This window comes from Leptosomus discolor, chromosome 1 (assembly GCF_034619465.1).
Source record: "Leptosomus discolor isolate bLepDis1 chromosome 1, bLepDis1.hap2, whole genome shotgun sequence".
NCBI lineage: Eukaryota > Metazoa > Chordata > Aves > Leptosomiformes > Leptosomidae > Leptosomus > Leptosomus discolor.
The window spans coordinates 144349966-144377375 of NC_141391.1; the positions used below are offsets into that span (position 1 = coordinate 144349966).

Consider the following 27410-nt stretch of genomic DNA (forward strand, 5'->3'; position numbering starts at 1 on the left):
CTTTGGTGCTTCTGTCATGCTCTGCAAGATATGTTCAGTAGTATCTGCCTGTCTGAAGACCTGTACAGCTTCTAACATACTTCATAAATGTCTGTTTTTAGATGGTCAGATCTCTTTTCCAGCTTGCAAACTGGAGGAAACTGATTTTCAGCTGGTCCTTCCTTCCTGGTATTTGCCCCAGACTTGTCCATTGCTGAAAAAAATGTTGTACCATCCTATGGTTCACTGAACTTCAGAAGTGATACCTCTTTCTGTGATGTTTACACCTTTCAAATATTTGTGGATTTCTACTCTTTTCTGATACTTTTAAGCATCCCTCACCCCACACAATGTATTTAACTTTTACTCTTACATATAATTATCTCTTGATGTTTCTTCTTTTTCATCAATACACTTTTGAGAACAGTAGTGCCTGGATCTGAATGTAGCATTGATAACAGTGTAGTCCTCAACAAAGGCTCTGTTACCTCTATTGTGTGAGGCATTTACACAATTTCTAGCAGACTGGCTTTTCTACAGCTTGTTCTGTACCTCAAGTAGTTTTTAGTACAGTTCTCAGACAGTGTAGACAAAAGAAGAAAAGCAACTCCAGTAACTATGCAGTAGGGCTGGAATCAGGCCTGCAGACAACATTATGGTGCTGAATATGCAACAGAGTAGATAAATTTTAGGCCAGCAACTAATGGCCTCTGTAATCATGTTTGTGTCAGAGAGTATCTCTTACCTTCAAAGCTGCACCGCGAAAATACAGCTTCCCAGAGAAGTTGAAGAAGTCTCTGCTCATTGCAGGGGTGGTTGGACTACATGATATACCTTTAAAGGTCCTTTCCAACCCAAGCTATTCTATGAATCAGTAAGTTAGGGCCCATTCTGAAAAATAATACTGAAAAACATTAGTGTGACATAAAATGGCTGACATAAAAAGGTATTGATTGCAGATAAGGTTTGCTCAGTCAACAGGTTTTACTGAGGTGAGTATGGAATTTGGATATAATGTTCCCCCTAGTCTGAGTAGGATGTGTGGGGTTAAAGTCCAGAGTCAGCTTTGAAAGATCACAAAAACACAAGGAACAGGCCCAAAAGAAGATGATAAGAGGCCATACGGTTCATTACCATGTTTCTGGGCAGGATCAGTTTACCAATGAGTCCTAAGAAGGGGCTGGCTAGTCTGTTCTCTGAGTTTCTCAGTGATAACAGATCTGCAGCCTTCCGAGGCAATCTATTTATATTTCACTGTGCTACTGTTATAGAAATCTTGCCTTACTATCTAACTTAAATCCCCCTACTGCAAATTAAACACAAAATTCCTCAGTTGCAATTTCCTACTCTGCAGACTCTGCTGTGCCAGTTCACAGCCTTCAAGATGCTATGGTTAGCATGTACAAGCTAAAGCTACACTGTGCTAGGTGCTGTTCAGATGCCAGGCAGGACTGAGAGGTATTTGCCCAGAAGTTAACAAACTAGCAGGAAAGCACAAAGGAAATGAGAATAAGCACAAGAGACAAAGGCCATATACCTCAGGAGATTTATACCCCGACACCATCAGAATACTGTATTTGCCGACATACCTACTGGCCACCTACACACAACAGGTACACCTTTTACTCAAGAGCAATCAATGGGTCACTGGTGTCCCCACCAGCACTTTAAAAACAGATAGGCACAATGGCTGCAGCCTGTATTTTTAGGAAAGATTTGGGAAAGCACATGGTTTTGGTGCAAGATGTATGTTTGACCCCACCAGTTAAGACTCCACCACACGAGAACTTTCTCACCCATTTCAGCACTGAACTTCAATCCCAGAAATTGGCTTTTTATCATTTACAGTATCAGGATAAGCAGTATCTGCCCTTTAGATTGTCTTTGAGAATAAGAATAGGTTATGTTCTTTCTAATAAGGGGCCCTGCTGCTACAGCAAGCTTCACTCTACTTCCCTCACGTAGGGTATTGATTACATGCCAAAGCCACTTCCTCATTTATGTGAATTAGCTGAGAAATGGCAGCACTGACAAGGAGTGTTCCATGTACAGCTCATCACCGTGAAGTGCTGTAGATTTTAGTGTGTTATGATCCATAACCCAATTATAGGCTACTTCATTTTTCAAGAGCACAAGCTTACATATGCCCATACACATCCACATTTTTTTTGTGAATGCAAACACTCTCAGTACACGCATTTCCTTCCCAAAATATTGCCTCCTGTTGCTGTTTGCAAATAAATCATGTCCCATATGCCATTCTAGAAGTGATTACATTTCTGGGAAAAGTGAGATGTCCACCTTCTCATAGGATCACGACAAGAAAGAGCTATGAAGGGAGAAGAAGAGCTTTTAAAATTTTAATCACTAAAGTAGAATTGAAAAACCTGTAGTTCTTTGTTCTGCATGCAGACTTCTTACAGATTTCTGGGGAGACGGTTTTGAAATACATTTTTTTTTTGAAACACCAAAACAACTTGGACTTGCTGGTCATGGTAAAAATAAATGGATTTAGGCTCTAAGTTACAAAGACACAGAGAATTTAAAGGAAAAATAAAAGTCTTTTGGGAAAAAAAAAAACATTATGGAAATTCAATTTGGGATTGGGTTCATTTCACCTGATATTGTCTGCATAAAACACTGTCTGAAGCCAATGAAGAGACACAGACATCTCCACGGGGGAATTCAGTCCTTGCCTCTTAATGCTCGACACTCTGCAGCCAGAGTGTGCTCATTGAAGTCCTGTTTCCCACCACTCTGTAGGAGTGATTCAGTTCCTAGTCAAAAGTAATTATTGACATTTTAGGTGCCCTAGGGGTCATGCCTGCCCTTCATCTGCTTCTCTACAAGTCTTGGGTCTCTTGCAGGTCCTGTGTCACAGTTGACAGTCCCTTGTGTGTGTCTCAGGTGCCCTGGATGTTGTTTGGGCAAGGTAGCCTGTCTCTTGATACTAGTTGAAACTAAACACTTCACTTTTAGACACCTTAGTGCCATTGAGACATCTGATGGTACAGCCTTAAAATAATTTAAGAGGATGCTGTCAAGGCCCTGCATTTGCTCTTGAGCTGATGGTCACCTGACCCAGCAATAAGCCAGATTTTGATCTGTCCAGTTCAGATCCCTGCTGCCCTCCAGGCAGCCTCAAACAAGCCCCAGTCTCTACAAGGAAGCAAGTAGGACTCTGGTAAAACAGCCAGGTTTGGGAGAGAGTGTGAGATTCCAGCAACACCAACTCAGAGCGGCCTAGACTTTGCAAAGTGGTCAAAAGATAAGAAAAGCTGAAGTTGCCTTTCTACAGTGTGATAACCACATAGATCTTTCTCCATCCCTCCCATTCTCTTCCCCTTCTCCCCAGCTCCAACAGAAGGGGCTGAGCTGGTTGTCTTCATAGTTTATTTTGTGCTTACTTGTCTTATTCCAGTGGCAGGAGAACTAGGCCTTATTTTCAGTGCAAACGCATTCTCTGCTTTCTACCACAAGAAGAACCATCGTGAAGAGAATATGCTTTGCATTGACAAATACCAAAGGTAGGGAGTGAATTTTCACAGACTCAGTTGTGTATTTTCATTCTGGCCCTGTGGCATGTGCATAAAAAGAAGCTCTGAAGTCACTCCAGAAGGGAATAGGTGAGTAGTTTTATCTTTTCCAAGTCTCTGAGTGTTAAACATCTCGTGGATGAAATGCAGAGTCCCCTTCTAAGGCTAAGGGTTAAACATCATCAAGAAATGTCTCTGATCTGTCAGAGCAAGAGGAAAGGAGCAGGGAAAATGTAAACTTCACATTGAAGTAGATGCAAGTAGAATCCCTTCTGCTGGCTAGGGTGCATCATGGCATGGCCTTTTTAAAAGGATAGAGGTATAATGGCAGCTCCCAGCCATCACAAGAGTTGCACAAGGCCAAAACCTGACCTTCCCTCTCATTTTTTGCATCTATACCAGAGTGAGCTGCAGCTAGTCAAGTTCTGTATATTCGATGAACAATTCTGTCTGGCATGAGCAGGGAACAGGGCAACATCCCCCCAAAAGCAGGAGACCAATTGCACATTCATTAACAGTGTGCTTCAGAGCAGTCCCCACAGACACACCATGTAAGGGAAAAGCTTATAACAAGCCTTAGCAGCGTCTATCTGCACATCCACACTCAGACTCCACGTACATCAGCATGATTATGTCACACATACAGGCTGACCTGTATTTTTGTTACACCACAGGCTGGTCCTGTTTGTGAGGCTGCCGCAGTAAACTTTCTATTGTCCAGTCTTCTAATCAGCAAATTTCTAGCTCCCTGTTTGCTTTGATTCCCCTTCTGCTCTCCTTTCCCATTTTACAAAGGAAAAAAATAAGGAGGAGAGAGAAAACCCTAGCTACAGAACCAGCGAGGCACGATTATCTCTTTGCCTGGGGACCAAACCTGGTATACATGACTATGATGAGTCCAAGAATCACTTAGAAGTAGCTTATGGAAATGGCTTCTCTGATTCCCGCTTCCTGCCTGTTTTCTATTGACTGCTCCACTGCTTGACCTATTCAAGCCTACAATCTGGGCTTTTACTACAACCAATCCATGACACAGAAAAGTGTTTCTGACTATTAAGGGTTGGGGTTTTTTTGGGCGGATTTTTATTCAGATTTGGTTTTTTACTTGTGTGTAAGAAAACTAGATGCAAGAGATCGTTAGAGAATCAAACAAGAGACTGCATCCTCTAAATGTGTGCTAGGAATAACCTCAAGCTAGCGACACTGGATATGTCACCTTTTTCTTGATGTTGGCATGTTATGACTGGAGAGTAATTTACTAACTTTTCCAGCTCCCACAATGGACAGCAATCTGCTATACGTTAGATTATCCTAAGTAAACACTCATCATCCATATTAATACCTGCTTCTGGCTGTGGTTATCAATCATCAAGCAAGAAGGTGACGTATTGCAAATGCACAGGGCTGATGCTGATGTATTCAGAAGGTATTCACCTGGCTAATGGGGTGCATCTCCAAGTGTATCCATCTTTCAATCATTTCTCTGACTTCCTGCAAGACTACAGGTTTCCCTCAGGAGTCATCAGACCTTCTACTTCTCCATCTACAGTGCTGACAAGAGATCCCTTTAGACTCCTCCGCCCTGACACAGAAGGGGAGGGTAATTTCACCTCAAAGATTTAAAAAGGAACCCCCAAACCTGTAGGAGATCTTGTGACACATTCTTTCAAGAACAGAAGACTGAAGATTTGCCACTGAACTAAGTATGAAGGTGAGTGAGACTCTTTTGGTGTGTGGGAAACATTTAGTTTGCAATTTATGTTTTTTCATGTGAATGTAAGGTTTAGGAACTGCAGGGGGTCTTAATAATTTTAACTTAAAAATAACCTGAGAGAAATATACACAGTTATAGTCAGTGTGTTTAAAACAACTGCATCAAAAAAACATTAATAGCACAATGTGCTCTCAGAAACAGGATGAAAAAACCCCACTGTGAACCATAATGTTAGATACTCTCTGTTGCCCATCACTGTTATCAATACATGAATAACAACATGGTCTGTGTGAACAAGCAGAGACGCAACTTGTTCGCAGAGGATTCATGCTCAATGCCTTCATTTGCATGTGCTGCATCAGCGAGCAAACTCCAAGAATCAAAAAAGCCTGTCTCATGACATGTATGTAATCATGGTTGATGCAAACAGGATGCTAAGTTTAAAAACTTTCTTTTCCTGAGGAAGTAGTGATCTGCTCTCCTGGTCAGTTGGTTGGTTTGTTTGGAATGGCAAGTCCCCTACATTTGCTTGTTGTCTAAACTCTATGATTCAAGATCTGGTAAAATCAAGATATACTTTATTTGTCTTTCCCCCTTAGTTTGTTGTGCATTATTCTCTTTCCTGGAGGATCTAATGTCTTTGTAAATAGGAGCACAAAATGTCCTGCCTAGATGGCAGTTCTCACTGGTATGGAACATTTATAATGAACATGAGTAAAGAGAATAAAGTATGTTTGATTTAACATGCATCTTCCCATCAGATGTTGAAGCTGAAATAGCCACTGAGCAAGAGGAGGTTTGGCAGTAAGGCAGGGAGAAAGGAGCGACTGGAAACGCCCTCACATTTAGATCTGAAGTTGAGAGGATCTACACATCTGAAAGGCTTTTCCTGTACCTTGTGGTTCTTTGTTGTGCGCAGGGACTGCGTAAACTGACAGCATCCGCAATGGCACTGTTCCTAGCAGCGTTCCTCATATCTTTCTCCTGGAGCGCACCTCAGGTAAACTGCTTGCTCAGGCTGAATGTGCAGCATCCATGAATCTCACAGGTTGGTGCCGTTTAAGAATTTGTACTAGTTAGTAATGGCATGCAACGTTAACATGACTCTCTTTTCTTTTTTGGCATAAAGGCTCATTTCCAAAGGAGAAACTGGACTCCTCAGGCTATGCTCTATTTGAAGGGTGCACGTAAGTCCCAAGCTCTTTCCGTTTTGAGGAGATAACTTTCTCTACCACTGGATTATTCCTGATCTGCTTGGCTCCACACAAGCAGTAAATCCCTGGCGATGCTATGGAGGTGGAATGCTGAGGCCTGCAGGGATGTGTAAATTAGGTATTTCTTCTTGTCCCTGAAACAGTGGCATCAGCAGCTTTCTTATTATTATTTTAAAGAAATCAAATTGAAGAAAGAAAGTATTGGAAGAAGAAAAGCAAAACAAAGTACTGAAAATGTATAGAGCTTGAAGCCTGACTGTAAAACCTATTGGAAAAGCAATTTCCTTATCTGAAACAATCTTAAAGGGGGTTTAAGGCACATTGGATGTAGTCATCAACCCTTATTCTCACTCAGGCTTTATTAAAACATCTTCTCAAGCAATAGGAGAACACAGATTCCTATTACAAACATCTTGCATTAGAGTTGGTATTAACGCCACAAGCAACTTCTTCTAAGGAGAACTTGGACGTCAGTGTTATCAATATTGTGGTGCTAAGGTTGTGCAAATGACAAATTTTCAGTTTCTATTGTTAGTCCAGAGTTAAAGAAGCATTAAATATAAAGATAAAATTTAGAGCCAAAGAGAGATTTTGTCTTTAAACACAAAGACATGAAATTTAACAGAAATACTTGTGCTTTTAAAAATCCTATTCTGAATTGTTGTTCCAAAATTGAAAGCTATCAGGTAGGGGAGGTATTAAGAGAACAAGAAAAATATCTTCCTTGAAATAAAAAAAAAATAAAATTGAAGCTCACAGTCCTGAGAGAAATGCAAAAGGGATACAATACAAATAATAACAACACAAAATAAATAAAGGCTTCAAACAACTGTGAGTGTAACGGAAAGAAGTTCTAGTGACATTAACAAAATTATTTCTGTTTATAAAAGCAAAGAATTTGGCCCTTTTTTGATTCATTTAGTGCTTCGAAATGATTAATGCACTATGTTACTTCTATACTGACCTGTGTATCATTCTTGTTGATTCATAGGAACTAATGTGATTATTTTTTTAAGAATTTTTTCATTTTTTAAATAGAAATATCCCTTTAAAAAGCAATACTTTATAGTCCAGCAAAGAGATTGAAGGATGTTGACTGTACAGCAGTTGAGGAAAGAGTGAGGAAAAGACAGTAAATTCCTGCCTATGTACAGTTCCTACAGCAGATTAATACAGGAATGAAAAGTGCTGGAACACCACTTTTATGGAATAAAGTGTGTCTTGAGTGTTCGGCTTCAAGATGGGCTGATTTGGAAAGACCCCGGGATGGATTTATGGCTCCCATTTTATATTTGTAGAAGTATTGCTGTAAATTTGTATTTTGGAAAGACTACTATAGGGATTGTAAAGTAGGAATTACAACAGATTCAGGAGGTTGTTTTTGCCCTTTTCCCACTGCTCTTGTAGAGGGGCGTCGATTCATCTCAGATGAAAGCCAGCGAAAGGATCTGTATGACAGAATGCAGCTTGGTAAGTACGTGTGCATGGGTGTATGTAACACATCAGTCTTTCCTCAGATTATGGGAGAAATCTGTAGAAACTGGAGAGGATTTTTTTTTTTCCTGAAATTATATTCAAGGAAGTAATTAAAATCTGGGTTTTTTTAGTTTCTTAATTTCAAAAATGAAGACTGTCTGACCTTCCTCTCTTGTGTACCTGTGTGGCTTCATTTACATAAATGATGTTCCAGGCTGACTTGGCTGTTAAATCAGATTATGATCAGTACCTTTGACTTTCTTTTTCCAGCGGAAAAAAATCAAACCAAGTTATTAATTGTGCTGAACTGACAAACAAGAAAAGTAGACAACGTTAAGCTATGCTAGACAATGTTTCTGGAGGAGACAGAATGTTGGAGGAAAGTAAGGAATGAATGAAAAAAGAAAATGTTCTTTTTACCTTCTAAGGAACATTAAAATAGCCTCCTTTTTAAAAAGAGTGCTAATCTTCTCTGCATTAGATATTTATCAGGCTGGTTTTGAGCAGAGAATGTTATAGAGCGAAGAATACAACAGTATTTTTTTCCTCTTTGGGTCTCTAGTTATAGAGATAAAAAAACCAAAGAACAAAATAAATAAATGCCTATAAACACTAGCAATCCATGCATCTCTGATTTTATAATTCTAGAAAGACGCAGCCAAAACACAAATCCTTTATCTCTTTCTGAAGCTGCAGCACTGTTCCTTAGTTCCTTATGGAGAGCACAAGAAGAAGGTAAAAGCATGTTTTGTCTTACACCGACTTTTTTAAATTGGCTTTATCAGTGTTTCATTTACTAACAATTTAGTAAATTCATCTAGAAGTCCTGGTTTGAAATGAGATACTATTCCACAGAGTGCACGGTATTAGAGTGTACATTTACATAGATTAGAACATGAATCAGATAAATGATAGTAGGTAAATTTCTGTATATTCTGCTTTTAACTTGCTTTTCAGATTTTTTGTTGGTTTCAATTCAAGGGAATGGCTATTTTGAATTGAATTTTCCAAAACAAAACTCCACTGGGGCTCCCTTTTCCGCAGAATATTGTTTTCTAGTGAAATTTTAATTCCTCCATTGGCTCTTATGTCCTGGTGGAAAGGTTTAAAAAAATCCTAAAGAGCCTCAGCAGAGTAGCTGTGCAATTCACACCCGGCTCCTGAGAGCTTTGTCACTGGCACACCTGACAAGGAGTCCCAATGACGTTTAGAGGCAGAGCGCTGAAATATCCTGAAAAAGTCCCATCATTCATTCACGTGTTGCCAGTCTCCCAGAGGTACTGGCTAACCCTTCCATCTCTGTATCTTGACCAGCTGCTACAGGCTTCTGCTTCTCACTTCAGAACCTCAGAACCCACATCTCCCTTCCACAACACCCTCCAGCAAAACCCAGCTACTGAGTCAGGCTTAAATAACTTGAGTTTCCTCCTCTTCTTCACGCATATTGCACCCTCTTGGATGTGGACCTCTATCCTATGTTCCCCAGCTCCCTCACCCTGTTCTAGTTCACCTGTCCTCTCTAGACCAGCTCTCCTGCAAAGCCATTATCCTGAACCCCTCATTAGGCTGAGACCCTAAATCTGTGCTACCCATGTCCGCTGCCTTTCTACCTGTCACCTCTTCAAGTATATAGACTATTTTTTGGAAATGGACCTGGGGACAGGGAGGGTATAAAAGGAGGATACACCCCACAGGCTGTGGAGACTGTGCTGCGCTCTGGCTCCTGGGTGCTAGGGAGGCTGTTGTAGCGTATGCAAGCCCAGGAGTTTGCCTAAGTTACTCTTTTCCCCTCTTTGGTTCAGGACGGGGAGGAACAGAAGGTAGCTAAAAGCTACCTTAGTTTCTTATTGTCCTGGTTGTGAGTTCCTTATTCAGACTCTTAATTGCTGTCATCATGACAGGAAAAAAAGCGTTTTACTTGAATTAGGAAATGCGAAGTAAAATCCTAGTAAAATATGAGGTAGTTTTGTGCCTTTCACACAGATGAGCAGTAAGACAGGCTGTTACTGCCTCGTCACCCTTGACATCATCAACAGTGTGTAATAAATAACTGCCTTGCCATCACTGCAATATCACCTCTCTTTACTTATGTAAAGTACACCCCTTTCCTGAAATGAAAAGAGGGTGTCAGAAACACCTCATAACAGAATTTACCTGGTGTCTGTGCAGATATGCTGGGACCACTCCTGTCTTTGCCACTTCCTAAAATCTCCTACCGCACCTCATGTAGCGCTGGGGCTCTGTGCTCAGCTGTCTCTTCCCTGCTCTGGCAGAACGCCACTACCCAAAAAAATTCAGTGGCATTTTGAGTGAGAGAGAAAGACAGAATTAACAATGAGTACAGTGCTTTGGACAAAAGATATGAGCAGTTCTAAAGATAAATCAGTGAAAGTGTCATTTGTGTGCTAACAGAAAAAGAAAATCCTCTGAAGTCTGTGATTCATAAATTTTAGTGGTATTTTCCTGCCTGCTCTTGCTGTCCCAGAGGAGACGGTGGATGGCAACAGCCCCCTGAGAAAAAAGGTGACAAATCTGAGAGAGCTAAACAGAACTCTCAGCTTATTTGAAAAACACTATGTGGGATAACATTGCCATCACTGTAGTAGGGAATAACAAGACAGTCAAACCCGGGTGAGCCACGCACTTTCAGAAGATGAATTTCAAGTGATCTTAGAATCCTCTTGACTGAGAGAAACGTGCAAATAAAGAACAAATACGTTATTTTCTTCTACATGAAAAATTTGTGCCTTGTATTAAGATATCTCTCTGGACAAGGTTTGTATCTTTGCTGTTCAGCAAACAGAAAAATTCCTACATTTAAAATGAGATAAGACATGATTATTTCTACAGATTCCTGCCTCTCTTAACTAAGCAGTCACATTACGCGAGGCCTGTGCCTGAGGCACATTTGTCTCTTGAAAACTTTGGCTGCCTGGTCTTTCCTTTATCTACAGCTTATTTTTTCCCCATTGTGTCTTGTCTTACAGTTGAAGAAGAAAACAGAGATCACCCTGGCTACTTGATGGATAATCTATCCAATTGGTGAAATATTTCAAATTTCTTTAACATTAGTGTTGCATATATCCTGAAATCACGACTTGTGTAAACAGAGTATTTATCCATCCTCACTTAAGTTCCCAAAGGGTGACGTATATACACATTGTGAAATTTTGAATGCCAATGGATTAAAAGTTACTAGTTTGGATAAGGAAAGTATTTGTAAAGTTCCTGCTTTGTTTAGACCATTTTGTACGTCCCCCACAAAATTTACAATACACTGTACCGTCTTACCTGAAAAGATGATTAAAACTCTCTTTTTGGACAACTACTTGATTAAAAACAATTTTTCAATAGTCATTGGGAAACCTTTTACCACCTTCCACCCAGCTGTATATTGAAGCCTTCTTATTTCTGATAAAGGTAGATTCTTTCACCACTTCACTGCTGGCCCTGTAAGTTGCTGATGATCAACAAAGTCAGTGAGATATTAAAACAACCCAGCTATCTTTGACTGCAAATCCAGTGTTTTTTTTTTTGTTGTTGTAGATATCTTTCACCACAGAAAATAAGCAACAGCACTTACCTGGACCTCAGTGCTGCCCCAGTTATATGCATACAGAAATGTATGCTCTGAATAACCCTACTGAGTAAGTCCCGCTACATAAAGATAGTAGGGGGATAGGTCCTACAGGATTGGGGCCTCCTAAATGACTACAGCATTACTCCTGTGGTCAGGAGGTGCAGTAATGCTGGAGATGCTGGTGGTGTGCTGGGTACAAATGTAGTGTCACACATGACAACAGGCACGCAGAATATTAATTGCCTCATTACCGTACTTTTTTGTTGGCCTGGTTTTTGAGTTGCTAAACTGGAATTATGCATAAATTGGGTAATTATCATTCCATGCTGATAAGGATAAATTTAACATTATTTATGTATTTTTGTGGTCTTACTGGAAAGCTCTCTGTAGTTCTCATGTAATTAAAAAGTGGTCACGTGATTCTTGTGTCCAAGCAACTATGTTTTATTTTTTTAACCTTTAACCCAAATCATGCTCTTTATCTTTTAATGCTACTCTCCTCTGATCTTTCTCATGACACAAATTAATTTTGTTAGCTCACACTAACTACAGTGTTGCTTCTCCTCAACACAAAGAAATGCAGCTGAAGGAACAGAGGAATTAGTTTCTGTCATGGGGCTATAGGCACTTTCAGCAATTGTTTATAATCTATATCATTTCATGGAGGAACGTAACTGGAGAAATCAAAATGTCCTTGTTTGTTCATTTTTAAGCACTAATATATCTTTCAATAACAGTGTATGTTGTGTGACAGAAGGCATTCATCTAAAGACCAATGGTATCCACCAGAATTTTTTCGTTAATTTGTTCTTTGTTTCAAGCATACTCTGAATATCTCAGGTTCATCTGAGTTATTTTTCAGCATACTTCAGAGTATGATCAGTCAGTGCTCAGACAAAAAATAGAAGGCTTATACATCCTTTGGTTTATTAGCGTCATGGAATTCATATGCCTCTAAATGTCCCAGAGATACAAAAACTGTGCTAATCACACTCCCAGCTGACTGATTTTTGTTTGCATTCCTGATCTAAGCTCACTAGCTTAAACAATTCTTTACAAATATCATAAAACAGAATCAACGTTCTGCCTTGTTGATGAGCTGTTTGTGCAACCCTAATATTTTCTATCTGGCAGATAATCACTTATGTAACAGATAGCTGCTACCAAGTTTGTCAGATGTCAGTAACTGTCAGAAATGTGTGGTGTTTAAGTTAGGCAATCTGTCGCCTTGACTGAATGAAAAGCCATTCCCTCCAACACTGCAAATTCAAAAGGCAGAATTGTTTTGCTGTAGTTAAATTGCCTTGCTACTGATGCCTAGTCCCAGACTCAAGGCAGAACTAAAATAAACCTAGAGGCATGAGGCATAGGTCAAGTTGGCCACTGCGGGACCATTTCTGAAAAGAATGGGCACAGTATTCACATCAGTCGTATACGAACAGTTGTGCACTTTCTGTCACCAGGCCGGTGCTAAAGCATGTGAGCGTGCTGAAACAAACACAGCTGGATTTGTGCAAGATGTCGCGCCAGCTCTTCCCAGGGAACTCAAACACCATAAGCACATCTAAGAGAACCTGCAACCTGGATCATATGTATTACTTGTTTTTCTCCTCTGGGACTTGTCCAGAAAGAACAAGTGTAGCTGTCTTAACGCAACCCTATCAAAACCTTTCCGCTTTCTATATTGTCTGTGCTGTGTCTCCATCATTCAGCAATATTTGCAATATGTGTGTAGTGATCACATCTTTCAGCCCTGCAATGAAGCTGGGTCTGGCATGATGATAAACAGATGTTCACCAGCCTGTGGCTACTAGAACATTTTTAGGCAGCAAAGGAAGTGCTGGATCACTCTCAGATGATGCTAATGCAATTTTGATGGCAGGGAATTTGGGGTGAAATGCTTTTCTTCTGTACAACAGCGCATTGAAATGCAAGCAATAATGTCAGATTTCTTGAATTTATTTATTTTTTTCTTTTTTTAGAGGATATTAACTTTCCATTAGTATGCCCTTTAAATGCTCTTTTGCTGGGACAATACATTCTTTGATTCTGCAAGGGAACTTTGATTAAAAGCACTTTGGGGAAGAATACACATTTCTGAACTCACAAAAAGCAGCTGTTCTCCACTGCACGGAGGAAAATATTTGAAGTATCTTTGCTTTCACCACTTTCATATGAAAAATAACTACTCAATGTTTTAATTACTTTTAAAATGGCTAAAAATAGTTATTCCTTTTAAATCCAATTAAGTTTTTGCCATAAAAGCCTGAACCTGTCTTCTGAGAGCAGTTATTCTCTTCAGGTATCCAAATCAGCTTAAGAATGAAAGTGAAATTTTAAAAATTATTTTAGGTGGCCAAAAAATACAGATAGGCACCTAATCACTTTTATTCTATATGGCCTATAGCAAGAACCATGTCATTAAATGTTGGTTAAGTGTTTGAAAGGTAGGTGCCTAATCAAAGCTGGACACCTAGGCTCCCCCTGGGATTGACAGTGAAGGTAAATACCTCCAAAGGTTACATTGTCCTACCTGCTGAAGAACAGGCTGAATCAGTTCCTGGAAATGTCTTTTCTTGAACAGGATGAGAAATTTTTGATGCACAAACGTCTAAAATAAAAGGTGAATCTCCTTCCCAATGTCTTCATGTCAAGATCTGCTTCTGAAGAGCATGTTCAGGCACTTTCTGCATCTCTAGGAACTGAAATACATTTGAAAGCTTTCTGTAAGGCAAAATGAAATGTCTAGTTCTCATTGTGAGGTTCAATTATTCCCCAAGCACTTCGAAGTTTCAAGTGTTTTTCGAAATTATGTCTGTGAGGCAGGTGTGTTCTTGGAATTCTTTTAATATTATTTGTTATATTTAGGTCTATTCTAGAAGAAGTCAAATAGGCCACAGACTAATAGGGCACCTGGAAGAACTAGAGTTACTCATCTTTGAACATTGCCACATTGCTCTATGGCATGTAGGATTGTCTGCAGGGAAAGATGTTACTTAAGGAAGTTTTGTCATTCTCTTTAGCCAAGTCACATTAATCTCTCAAACTAGTTTGTTAACAGACTTAGAATCTAAGACAAGATGAAAACAATAAAAGAGACATACCAGAGGAATCAGAAAATAAACGGTCTGCTGTTTATTGTGGGTCTAAATGACTTCAGAAAGATGATTTAATTTGTCTCTAAAATTCAAACGCCCACTGCATAAGACTTTATATTGCTCCACAGGAAGTATGTTTTATTGCTGGATGAAGACACTTCTGTGTATTGTAAAAAATGTTTTAAATTATGTAAGCTTACAATAAACAGCATAAGGAAAAAGAAAGACCATTTTCTTTTCAGTGTATCTTTTTTTAACCCTGCCAAGGTTTCCCCAGTGTAACACTTTTTTTCTCTAAATTTTTTGAGCTCTGCCTTAATGTTCATGTTAGTTTAGGAGGGGAAAAGGGGAAACATAAATGAAGCAGGAATTAATTTGGGACACCCATAATGGAGCTATCAGCACAGACTATGATTAATATAGATTATTATGTAGACAAAGGTATGATCTGAAGCTTGTATAAGCTCCTGAGGGGATTGTCGCATTCTCTAGGTTTATTAAGCTTGAGGACTCTCTTCTACCTCAAAGGGGCACGGAAGAATTGTCATTTAAACTACTTTAAAGGTGAAATAATATTAGGCTTTCCAACAGTGTAGCTCAAGTAACATTTAAGATTCCCCTAATTATATCACACTGTCCTTAACACAAAACTTGCCAAGCCTACAGCAGAAACTGTGGAATGGATGGAGAGACCCTGCCAGGGTGAGAGCAATGAATTCAGTTCCTGTATTCTCCATGCTGCTTCTTTTTTCCTTGTGGCAATACTCCAAGGGAGAAGGGAGACTTGATGTTTTGCCTATCCCTTTCGGCTTCCTCATCCTCATCGTATCTTTCATCCTCATCTTCATCTTCACTATGGTGAGGGCTGGAATGCTGAGAGACAGAAGGTGATGGTGGCACTGATGAAGGCCTGGGGTACCTGAAACCTTCCGTCTGGCAGAAAGAGAGAAGCAAGTTGTATATATTATCACAGTGTTCCTCAATTAGTTGTATATAGCAATTTAAGGCTAACAACACTTCAAAGGAAAACAATGGTGGGATATAAGCTAGACCAGCTCTGCACTCTAAAATTAAACTCCCTTGAAGCCAGATCCCCTCAGTCCTTCTCTGCCAGTAAGTACATACTTGTATGGCAGTGATCTTTAGCCTGTGCCACAAACAGTATGCTGCCCTTCCAACACTGCTCTTTGCGCTCTTTATTGAGCCTTAAAACCATTAACACAACACGAAAACCTCCTGTACTCTGTAGTCAGAATATGCTTATTGAAATTCAGAATTCAGTCTGAAGTTTTAAAGCAGGTTTCTAGTTATAACGTCAACATCTGCAAAACCAGAACCAAGCAAGATGTTTTGGTCTGAGCCTCCTTTCTCCTTCTTATTTAAAAAAATTGAGTTGCTCTCTAGAGGTGTCTGGAGGTTTGGTTTCAAATAACGTTGCTCTTACAGTGGAGCTGAGCAGCCTCCCTTCTCAAATTGGTGCTCATATGCACCATGCAAGAACTGTTTGAAGTTCTGACCCCTTGCAGTTCCAGGCACAGCCTCCTCCTTACATACCATGTTTAGATGAAATCAATACTTTGCCTCGTTTTCCCTCAAACATCCTTTCCCAGCTCCCCTTCTATTTGGTTTGTACAGAACATCTCCATGGCATTTATCAGAAGCAAAAGTAGAATCTGCCACTCTTCTAATAGGAATTTCAAGGGCCAATTCCTCAGCTGGTCAAAAGTGGCATAGTCCCATCCAGGTCACTCTAAATCACCTGAAGATCTGTTCCTATATTACACCTGGTACCCATAGCTTTTGCATTACCATTACAACTCCTGACTGGAGCTTGGGTCTATAACTTGTTGAGCTTTTAACTGAGTTCCTACTTTCCCTTCAGTTAAAGCAAAACTTGCTAACTCTCTTTTCTCTCTTTCTGACACACATACACTCTTTCTCTCTCTCTTTGTAAAGTAGCTAAAATGCAGATGCACTCATCTCCAAAAGCAGACTTTACCTTTGGTGGAGCACTTGGTTCCATCTCAAATTTATCTGGGAATGTTCTGCTGAGGGCCAAGTGTCTGGCATGCATATAATACTGCAACATAAAAAAAGAAGCCTTTACAAGTCAAGGACGTGTTGGGTAGATTTAAGCAGGGGAAAAGGGAATGTAATACTAGTATCTTCTAAAAAATGATGCTGCACAAAGGCTAAACATGTTTTCAGCTATCCAACTGACTTCAGAACCCAACTGATATCGCTGCTTGTAGTGAACACATCGCTGTGAAGTACTGAGCCATTCATGTTATACTCTGAAGTAGTGCCTGAACAGAAGCTGCATAAAGTTTCTGTAAGACTAAGATGTACGAAGATGAAAACCAGCACTTGTCTCAGTCAGTGTCATTCTTATTGAGTGGTAGGTATTCTTTATCCCACAAGATAGAACTGTCTCTTTTTTAACCAGGAAAATTTACCTCTTTAAGTGTGTATGTGTATACATATAAACTTTGGACTCATCCTTGCATAGGAAGCATGTGTAACAGTTACAGAGAAGTAACATTTATGAGTTTACTGAGGCCTGGTATTTAAGAATTTGGCAAAAATATTTGTGGATCAACTATATTAATGAGTCTCCATCACACGCACGGAAAAAATAGTTTGTTGTGTTAGGGTCTCATGCTGTGTTGGGAACCACATAAACAGACAGGTTCTCACACAGATATCGAAGTAGGACAGGGTCCAAAACAGTTACAAAACTCAGATCTATATGCATCCACTTTACTCCTGTGGACTTGAGAATACTGCTTTGCTACTGTATTCTTAGTAGGCGGTACTGCAGTGTTTTCTATGTCAAATTAAAACCACTATTTTGCCTTTAAGGCACAGAGGTATTTTAATAGAACTGAGGAGCCACAAGGCCCAGTAGCATTTTAGGAAGAACAACTAGGATTTTTAGAAGAGTCCAGATGACTTTGGTACACTACTTAGTGTAGAGTTGCCAGTGTTGTCAGAGACACAAGCTTTTTACATTGTCTTTACCATCAGGAGTACAAAGACCTCAGTGTGACTGTCTTCTGCTCTAACCTATTCAGTTAAGTCATGTCTCTCCTTACCACTGGAGAATGGAAGCGTTACACTGACATGTAAAGGCAGGCATTGCCTTTAGCACCTTTGAAAGGTGCTTTTCAGAACAGTCATGTCTCCTTGCATTGTAGCATGATGCTGAAGACTGCTAGTTAGACATATGTTTCTGGAATTTTAAATACTTCTATGACAGTTTCACACACCCTGCCTAGGTATCTCCAGTCCAACAGATCTGAGAGCCTCTCAGTTCGGTTTCTTTGGATGATCCTCTGGCGACGGGACTGCTGACAAAATCCATACAGGAACTGAGTCAGCTGGTTGCATGATTCATCAGGTGAGCGGAACCTCCTGTCAACTATGTAGATGCCTGAAGGACACAAAAAAGGGGAAGATGAATGGAACTGAAAATGAGATCTGACCTCTTACATTTCCATTCTACCTTCTGTCACATAGTCTTACAAACATTACATGTATTATGTGTTCTTTTTAATGTTAGAAGGCAGCTATAACTGGAACATTTGTTGGTGGAGTCATCATCCCTGGAGGTGTTAAAAAGAGATGTAGATGTAGCACTTCAGGACGTGGTTTAGTGAGCATGGTGGTGTTGGGTTGAAGGCTGGACTTGATGATCTTAGAGGTCTTTTCCAACCTAATGATTCTATGATTCTACTATTCTGATGGAATGGAAAGCTGCAGAGAAATATGTACTTTTTATTTTCATTTTCTTTACCTTTCAGGCTGAAATTCAGCAAATTATTCAAAACTCAGAGGCTTTGCTGTTGTCGTGTAAATATGTCCAAAAGGATTCAAGGGTTTCTGGATAAAGACATATCATTTTTATCTCCCATAATTTTTAAAATACTGAGTGCTTAAAAAGAATAACCTAGTGCTTCCCTAGTTTGCAGTAAATTTTCTAAGTGTGGATGGTCAGAATCCACCTGTCAGAGAGAGGCTGCGTTTTCTGTAGAAATACAAGTGTTTCCATAGAGACAGATAAGTCACATACATTAGTTGACATACAATTCTGGCAGAGAGAGGGCTGAGGTAAACTCTGCCTCTAGGTAGTTTGTTAAGATCAATACTTTATTCTTGTGACCTTTCTTACAAGAGGGTGTTGGGAAGAAGTACGTACTAGACTTCAGCTGTCTTAGTGGACAAGGCAGATGCACAACAACCTTAACTGAAGTGCCCAGTGTCCCCTAGGAATGTACAGTTAAGTTATGTCAGCACTCACATCTATGTTTTGGCAGAGAAGAGCCAGTCACCTGTGCTCTCAGTCTGTGACCCTTCTGAAGGCTCTCAAAGACATGTCCTCCCAGGCAGACGTAGCTATATTTTGCAACTGGCTCTACCCCTGCCACTAGGTCAGGGCATAGTTGGTACTAGTGTGGAGCTGTCATTGCCTGATCGTGCAGACAAACTACGGTACTTAGAAAGAGGCCCTCGTTTGGGCACATTTTCATTATTGTCTTGACACATCAGTAGTTGGCTACCCTCCTCCTCACCACATTCCAATCATGAACGATTCTCAAGTTTTTACGAGCAGATGCTTATTTGTAAGTAGGTTCTTTTTATTTTCACAGGTTTAATTTTTAGTGTAAGTGATAATTTTCTCTTTGTTTGGTGGGGAAAGGTTTCACTGGCCTCGAAGTCTCAGTGCATCCTTCTCAGACTATTCAAAGAGAAGCAGATTTTCACTGCTTCTTTTGAAGAGCTCAGAGTAACCAAAGGCATTAAAGGGAACTTCTGGGGGACTCCAGAGTAGTATGATGAGTGCTGAGTTTGCAAGGATAAAGCAGACAAAAGGTTAAAGGGAGACAAAAGAGAGAGAACCCAGAAATCATTTGGATAAATATGACAGCTTGAATGGCTTGTTCAACATAATGAGATATTCAGAGCTCTGAATATATTCCTCAATGGACTCCGTTGCACTAGTGAGAACATGAAATTGAGGAGTAACAGCATCGCTGCTCTGCTTTGTGCTTTCCTAACTCAGAGGTGGTATTTTGATAGTGTTAAAAATTTTACCATAAGCCGCTGGGTCAGCAACATGTTCCTGCATGAAACAGCCAAATCCAGAAAGGTTTGTGGTTACACTGGGAATGCCCATCACAGTACATTCAGCTGCCAAAAGAAACAGACAAAAAGCGTTTTCAGAGCAATATGCTTTGAATGGTTTCACCTTGAGAGAAAAAAGAAAAAGAAACAGGCAGACAGAAGGTCCCATAACACTAGAGCTGCTCTGAAGATGCCAAGTAAAAACTGTTATGTTTTGGTGTGGATTTGGAGAAAAAGAATAAAGAAAGAAAGAAAAATAAATTTTAAAGAGAAAATTTCACACTCTTTTTGCGAACATGTCTTTATGTTTCCCAGTAGCTAAACTGAAAACTTTCTGGGAGTCCGGTGTGGAAACAGAGAACCCCAATATATGGTCTGGACTGTTTGTTTGGATCTTAAATTGAAGCTTGATGTACACATATGTTCATTAGTTGTTCACAACTATTTACAAAAACGAGTCTCTTAAGTGCGGGAGTGTGTTAAACTTCGTATTTTGATATTCATTGTTTGTATACTGGTCTCTATAGCAAGAAAAAAACCTAACCAACCAACAAACCCTATCATTAACTCAGGACTGCATTTAAAGTAGATGTGGAGCTAGTTTTATAAAACTGATTCTATAAAATGTATGCATCTTTTTTGCAGTATTTCTATCATTGCTGTGAGTAAGAATAACTGTTTACTCAGGCTTAAAGAGTTTTTGCTGATGGACTTAAGCCTAACCTAAGACAGCATGCAGATAACGTAACTAGTCTTTGAAACGCTGAAAGCCATCGGCATGGCTTTCATTCATATGACAATAAAACTGGTGTTTATAAAGTAGAGCGATAAATCTACCTTAAAAAAACAACTTTTTGTTTCTGAGAGAATTAAATCTGTATTAACAAAGAGAATCATTTTTACATTAGTAAAGGAAAGAGAAACTACCCTTTTAACTAGTGTAAATCACAGCTTTCCTCAAAACAGCTAAGTACCAGCCTAACTTTTCTGTCCATTTTTACTCTAACGTTCACTTCAAAATCACCCCTGGCTGTCACACTTTCTTTATACCTTAGCTGAGATTAGAACAGGAAGAGAAAATGCTGGAACGCAAGGCAGTTGTCCTACTTGGAAATGAACAGCTCTCTTACTTGGAGAGAAATAGCTCTGCAGAATGACTAAATTAGCAAAATTTCTATTCTGAATCATTGGCTTTCAACACACGCTCTTCAGAGCAGCACCCCAACTTTCAGATGTGTATCAAGACTACAGAAGGTATTTTGGAGGACATAAAAAACCCAGGCACCTAGGCTTTGTTCTTCATAGGTATTCAAGTTCACATTTTGCACTTTCACCAGGTGTTAGGTGCCTTTTGTAAATCTGGGCCAAATTTCTTAAGTTACAAACTATGTGCTCTCTGTATCTTTAGAAATTTCCATTTAATTCTGTGAGGTTCTCTACCAGTGCATGTATTTGTGGTAAACACCTTAAATATGGTGTTACATAATTCTGTAAAACTTAATTGTTATCTTTAATTAAATCCACTGAACTATGTTGGCTGGTAGTACCAGATTTCTTGCCCTACTTTTTTCAATAGGCACATTTCTCTAAATCTTCTTTTTAAATCCTTGAATCAAGTTAAGAATTAAGTTTAAAAATGATTTGTCTTTGTTCTAAAGCCACAGAAAAGCAAAAGATTACATGTTAGTATGGGAAAGGGTCCAGCGCAGGGACATATGTGAGTAGTTGTCAGTCAGTAGATGCCATTTTATACCACCTGGCCCCCAAATTTTGCCAGCAGTAAGACCTTTGCACTGCAGAGGAAACAGAGTCAAAAGAGTTTTTTCAGCACTTGCTGCAAAGCTATTCTGCATCAACAGAATGGGTATTCATCTTTCAATACTAGTTAAGTGTACAGGTGGCCTACCTGGTGTGTAACCCCAGGGTTCGTAGTATGATGGAAATACACCAAGGTGGCAGCCTCTAACAAACTCCTCATAGTCCAAGGGCAGCAATGGACTTGTTGAAGAAAGAAACTCTGGATGTAGGATCACCTGGATATTCAAAACTTACATTAGAGGTGAAAGAAAACCACCATCAATACATTTTAATTATCAATAAGCTTAAGCAATTTCTTCACTCTGATCTTTTCCTAAGTATCTGAACAACACATCCTTTGCCCATTTGTTATCTAATTCACTTCCCACGTTAAATGTGTCCTGCCTGTGTGCAGTCTTGTCCTGGAAACAGTACTGATAATGAACCTTTTTTCTGGACAAGTCTTCAGCTTTATCCTTCTTGATGAAAGAAGTCCATGTGCATTGAGAATTATGCCTAAGACTGTGGCATGTAGCAATGCTAAGTTGGTTCTTTTAGTCTGCTGTACCAAGCTACAGAGTATTGGGATAGCTTACTGCAGAGAAGGCCTCAGGAAAACACAACACTTCTGAGCTTCACAGCATTTGACTGAAATATAGGAATGCTTATGGTACTCGGTGGATCTCTCAAGAATTTTGAAACCAAACATATTATAGCCCCATCATCACAATCCTGTGCCTAGGCTAACTTTCTGAAAGACAAAGCTTAACTTAGGCTGGTGTCCTGCTTTCAGGACCCAAGCTAATTTATCTGCATGACTGCAGGGCTTGGAGTCACTGCCCCACGTTCCACTGCTAAGTAGAGAAGTGTCCTGTAGCTGGTGCCCAGTCAGCTTTGGGAGGATGTGTGAGGGAAGGGTTTAACCTTCTCTGGGCTTTTTTCCACACATAAACATACTGCAGCCATTATTCCATGTTGAGGAAATGCTTTTATCCTTTCTTCGTAATATAGTTATGCTACTCACTTGAGTAAATCAACACATGAGTGTATTCAACCAGTAAATGGGTTGTAAAGTCATTACGCAAGCTTATTTGATCCAAGTGAATCAAATAAGATTTTCCATTGGCATTGCTGAAGCCATTTTTCACACGCCAACTGTGTCGACATGGATATGTCATACATCTCTCAAAATTACTTTCCATTTGAAGTTTACAGAATTTTTGTCCATCACATTCAGCTCTTTAAATATTAAGCCTGTTCATGCAGCAGGTAATTTTCCAGTAGTAATGACAGTTTTGTACAAACCTGAAATACACCCAGCCAATAAAGTCTGCTGAGAAGCAGGAAGAGGTGTCTGTGGTGTTATATGCTATCTGCTTTCTAATGACTTCAAGCCGTTTGTTCTGAGGAATTTTTTATTACATTTATATACAGTGCATCTTAACAGTTTTTTACATCTAGTATATTATTACCATATTATGCTCTCAGAGCTCATTGGGGACATACACTTAGCAGAGAATATGTTAAGCCAGGAAGAAGCAACTAGGAAGTTGAAGAAAAGATTTATTCAATTATTGTTACGGATTTAAAAGCCAAAACACTGAGAATAAGTGCTATGTCATTGTCAGAGATACTTCAGATCTCACTTTAAAAACAAGGTTTGGAAGAAGAAGAATTTGCAATTTTGGATTCTACTTTGAATAGATAGATGATGAGATAGTCATAGTTAACAGAGAGAATGCCAGAGATTGCCAGACCAAAAAAAACTTTATCAGACTTGTCAGAGCAGGAGGTGATCATTTCTGTGGTCTGGCAAGATAGACATGGAAGTAAGGAAAGGATTTATTTACATACATTTAGCTTCAACAGTTGATGTAAACATGAACACAGCATGAACAGGAAGTATTTCTGCTCATGATCAAAGCCGTGGTTACCTTCTACAGCAGATGCTGAGTGTTAGAATGCTGTTCTTAAAACATGAAGCAGTACTCCAGAAATGTTTGTGCTCAAACTCTGGACCTCCAGTTTTAAGCAAATTAATCTATTATAGAGTTTTACATCTGGGTGCAAATAACCTGTGGCACTTTCTGCATCTCAGGAGTAGTAGCTCCTCATTCAGTACAGGAGGCAGAAGTAAAAACAACTCCCTAACATCAGGTTTCTAACTTGAAATTAACTTGGTTGAATAGCAACTGGGGATATCTGTGAAGTGACTAGTTGCCATTCCTGGAAAGGGAGGAACAAGGAAGAAGTACTCTATTAGTATAACACTGCCTGTCAAGAATTTGACCACACTACCCATGCTAAGAATCCAGACTGAGACTGTTTGAAGAAACTCCATTTTATATCTAAAATGAAAATGACATAATGTACCTTTACTCTGTCTGTCCGGTTATTGAAAAGACCAATGCGTCGGATGGTATTGAGGATGGGATCATTGCTATCGTCAATCATGTTGTGGGTGGTTACTGGAGGCAGACAGTGTCGCTAAAGAGATAAAAGGCAATCCATAAGCCAGACAAAACTGTTGGCAAAGAGTCCTGTTACCGTTTTCTAAGATTACTAGAAGACAGCAGGAGATTTTGTCATCAATGTGAATAGGTTTTCACCCTTTCATTTTAAGGTAAGAAAGTTATAATCACATAATGTTGTCTTCTGTGTAACTTAGTGTAACTAAGGCCACAAACGAGACCATAAAAATCTGTCACAGGACTTGTTTCATTTACCTCAAAATAAACGTATTTGGTTTTAGACTTTTAGAAAGGTCTACCATTTAACTTTAAAGGTTTTTAGCCAATGTGTTATGTCTTCTTAAGAGATTGGTTTTAACATATTTAATAAAAACGAAAGAACCCAGGCTTCAGGGACAATGCAAAGTTCACACTTAGTGCAGAAGAAAAGAATTAGGAATTTTGGTGTCCTGCACATGACTGAAGGAATATCCATGGATTCCTCAATAGAATTAGTTTGGGTCATACTTTCATTATAAACAATTACAGCCAGTCTTTAAATGTTACCAATGAGAAGTATATTTGCTGAAAACTTCTTTTCCAATGCATGCATATCACTATATGTCATACACCGTCCTTGTACATAGTCATGTTTATAATTTATACCAGATGTTTGCGTAAACAATACATTTTCTGACCTGAGTTGAAAAGATGGCTCTTTTCATAATGGTTATATCATCTCGGTCAAGAATCTTGTTCAAGTCTGGAATTTCTCCTCTGCAGAGGCAACACAGAGCCTGTTTTACCAAATGACTTATTATCAGTTGCATAAAGAAAATGAAGAAATATCAAACAAGGTCTGATCTGAAGTCTGCTGATGTCAACATAAATCTTTCCTTTGTTTTCATAGCCCTTCTATATTCCTTATGTTTTGTTCTCCCAAACGCTTACTGACCTTCCAATAGCTTCCAAAAAAGCTAAAAAATTCTTTTTTTTCCATTTTTCCATTTTTGTTTTTGCTGAAGTTCCAGCCATCTCATCTATGCTTTGTGTCACTCACTTCCAACTGTCTTTTGAATGGATACAACTAAGCCACTAATACATATTACTTTGTCTCTGGTGCTTTTTTAAGCTGAGGTGGCTCATTTTTGACAGCGAGTAAGCCTTTGTGTTACTTGGACATCCCCCATGGCTCTTAAGACTCTTTCCACAATGGGATACTAGTACCTTTAAATTTTTTCTCTGCGATATGCCTATTGAACAATTAACTTGCATATGGAACAAAGGGTCCCGTATCCTTCTCCTATGCCCTTCCTATGGATGTCTAAATTTCTTACACAAAGAGCAGAAGCACAGAAACACCACTGGTAAGCCAGCTGAATATGTGGCTCTGCAAGGCAGAGCAAAGTAACCTACACACTCACTTCAGCAGGGCATTGTAGAGTTTCTTTCCAAACTTTTCTTTCACAGATTGTGCCGTGTCCCTAGGAAAATAGATGAATATATATGTAAAACAGGAGAATCTAGGACAAGGACAGAATAAAAGAGATTCCTGCTGTTGTAAATTAAATTGTGCTTTCATGCATACTTATGGAATCAAGAATGCAGAAGCAGAGAGAGGACTGGTTCTCACAGCTCTTTTATCCAGCCAGCAGCCACACTGACAGATTTCGACACAACCCAGGATTTGACCTGCGTCCAAAGATGAATGTACTGAAAAGCCAGGAGCAGACCTCGCTACCGATTACTTCTAATATTTTGTTCTCATCAGTAGACCACGCTTTCTTCTCAGCTATGAAAAAGAGAGCGTTTATATGACTCTACATAGAGAAACATGGTCATTAACACCAGACACTAATCAAGACTGAGAAGTCTCTAATTTAACTTGATCTAGTAGAAAGCTGTAAGATATATGAGTTAAACAAACAGAGATTTTAAAGCAAGCTTCTCCCTTCACTTTGTGCCCTATTTCCTGACTCAAAGACTTTTGAAAACAAGTGTTAGACTAAAAGGTAGTTTGCCATAACTGAGTCTGTAAACCAAAAAACTTCTGGGAAAGCTCAAGCCATGTTTTAAGCTAATAATAAAGCATGTGCCAGACAAATGTTGTATTTTAGCTAAGAAAGAACTCCAGTGAACAACTGTTCTAAATACAAAGAGTCATTTATATTATCCTACCCCTAGCTGAAATAACTTGAAAGTACAGCTGGAAGTGCTGTTGTCAAAATAGCAAATGCACTCTCAATTTGAGTAAAAGACCCACTTTTCCTGCCTTTCTGATTTCTAAGAATTATACTTTGGTCTAAGACAAAACTTGTTAAGTGAAATCCTAAACTTTACCAAGCTGAGAATCCACATACCTGTTTTTAGTTGCTCTCTCACAACTCACATAGACACAATAGTGCATGAGTTAATTTTGGCTTCGTTTTAAAGCAGCTAAGTGTCAAACCAAATTGAGCCAAATCACAGCAAGCCTGTCGCCTCATGACTACATTTTCATAGACTCATGCCATGCACAATATCCAAAATTTAACCCAAATAGGGTAGTCCACTTTTTCAGAAGCAGAGGAAACCAGGGTTTTTATATCCCAGATCAGCCATTGTCTATTCCTTTATAAATGCGAACCTCTTCTTGTACTTAATTTCTGTGGCATCCTTAAAATCACCTAATAGTATTATGTGATACTGATATCAGGTGGTTTTATCCAGGAGCTCCAGATTATGACCATGATAGTGCTGCATACAATGACGCAGAGGTTCTTTTGCTTTTCACAGAGCACTTTGGGAAGAATAGCTGGAAGCAGCACTTTTTGCATGATTTCACATCTTTAGGCTTACCTTTACTATTACTATTGCACCTGTGTTACTGAGTACCAGAGAAATAACCGTGTAACAGAGATACAACAGTGAACAACCTTTGCATATTTCATTTAATTTAAACTTTCCTAATATCCATACATTATTTATTTAATGTGTACCTATTGTATTATATTCAAACATTACATACTTTATATGAAAGACAGAGCAGAGGCCAAAAGCACTTATTGCAAGCATGGCTGTTTCTCACTGCACTCACATTATTTTCCTACAGTTCTTGTGCACAGAGTTCTCATAAAAAACTCTGGCTATGCTACCCTACTTTAGTCATCTGCACTTTATGATAGCTGCACAGATCCTCCACACATCTGCAGAGGGTGACAGTCCGTTTCTGAGGATGATTCCTTTCACTTATCCTAGACACTTCCTGGAGTGGTACAGGATGAAATATCATTTGGAGTGAAGCAGCACTCTCCGCTGGCAGCTCAGGCAGCCCAGATGCATTACTTTCAGGAAGCCAGAGTTGGACAATTAATTCCAACCTCTAGATTCGTGGTACCTGTTTCCAGAATGGTGACCAGATAGAATGTTTCCTGTAAGTCCCAAGCAGTTGCTGCATGATGAC

The 27410-nt window shown here is 39.3% G+C and overlaps 2 protein-coding genes across 2 annotated transcripts in view; one reads left to right on the forward strand and one right to left on the reverse strand.

Annotated features, from left to right (window-relative positions):
- Nucleotides 1-5220: 5220 nt before the first annotated feature.
- SPX (spexin hormone) lies at nucleotides 5221-10965 on the forward strand. Its single transcript, XM_086461205.1, has 6 exons — nucleotides 5221-5226; nucleotides 6149-6229; nucleotides 6359-6416; nucleotides 7851-7913; nucleotides 8568-8654; nucleotides 10907-10965. Exons 1-6 carry the CDS (start codon nucleotides 5221-5223, stop codon nucleotides 10963-10965), a joined length of 354 nt encoding a protein of 117 aa, XP_086317331.1.
- Nucleotides 10966-15314: 4349 nt separating this feature from the next.
- The window catches only part of GYS2 (glycogen synthase 2), a 44647-nt gene continuing 32551 nt past the window's right edge, over nucleotides 15315-27410 (reverse strand). Inside the window, exons 9-16 of the mRNA XM_009946296.2 lie at nucleotides 25393-25452; nucleotides 24667-24745; nucleotides 23892-24005; nucleotides 21628-21754; nucleotides 19692-19787; nucleotides 17867-18030; nucleotides 16597-16677; nucleotides 15315-15530 (exon numbers count right to left, since the gene is read on the reverse strand). Of these exons, the coding sequence (XP_009944598.2) occupies nucleotides 15315-15530; nucleotides 16597-16677; nucleotides 17867-18030; nucleotides 19692-19787; nucleotides 21628-21754; nucleotides 23892-24005; nucleotides 24667-24745; nucleotides 25393-25452 (937 nt within the window). The remainder of the gene's footprint in view (nucleotides 15531-16596; nucleotides 16678-17866; nucleotides 18031-19691; nucleotides 19788-21627; nucleotides 21755-23891; nucleotides 24006-24666; nucleotides 24746-25392; nucleotides 25453-27410) is intronic.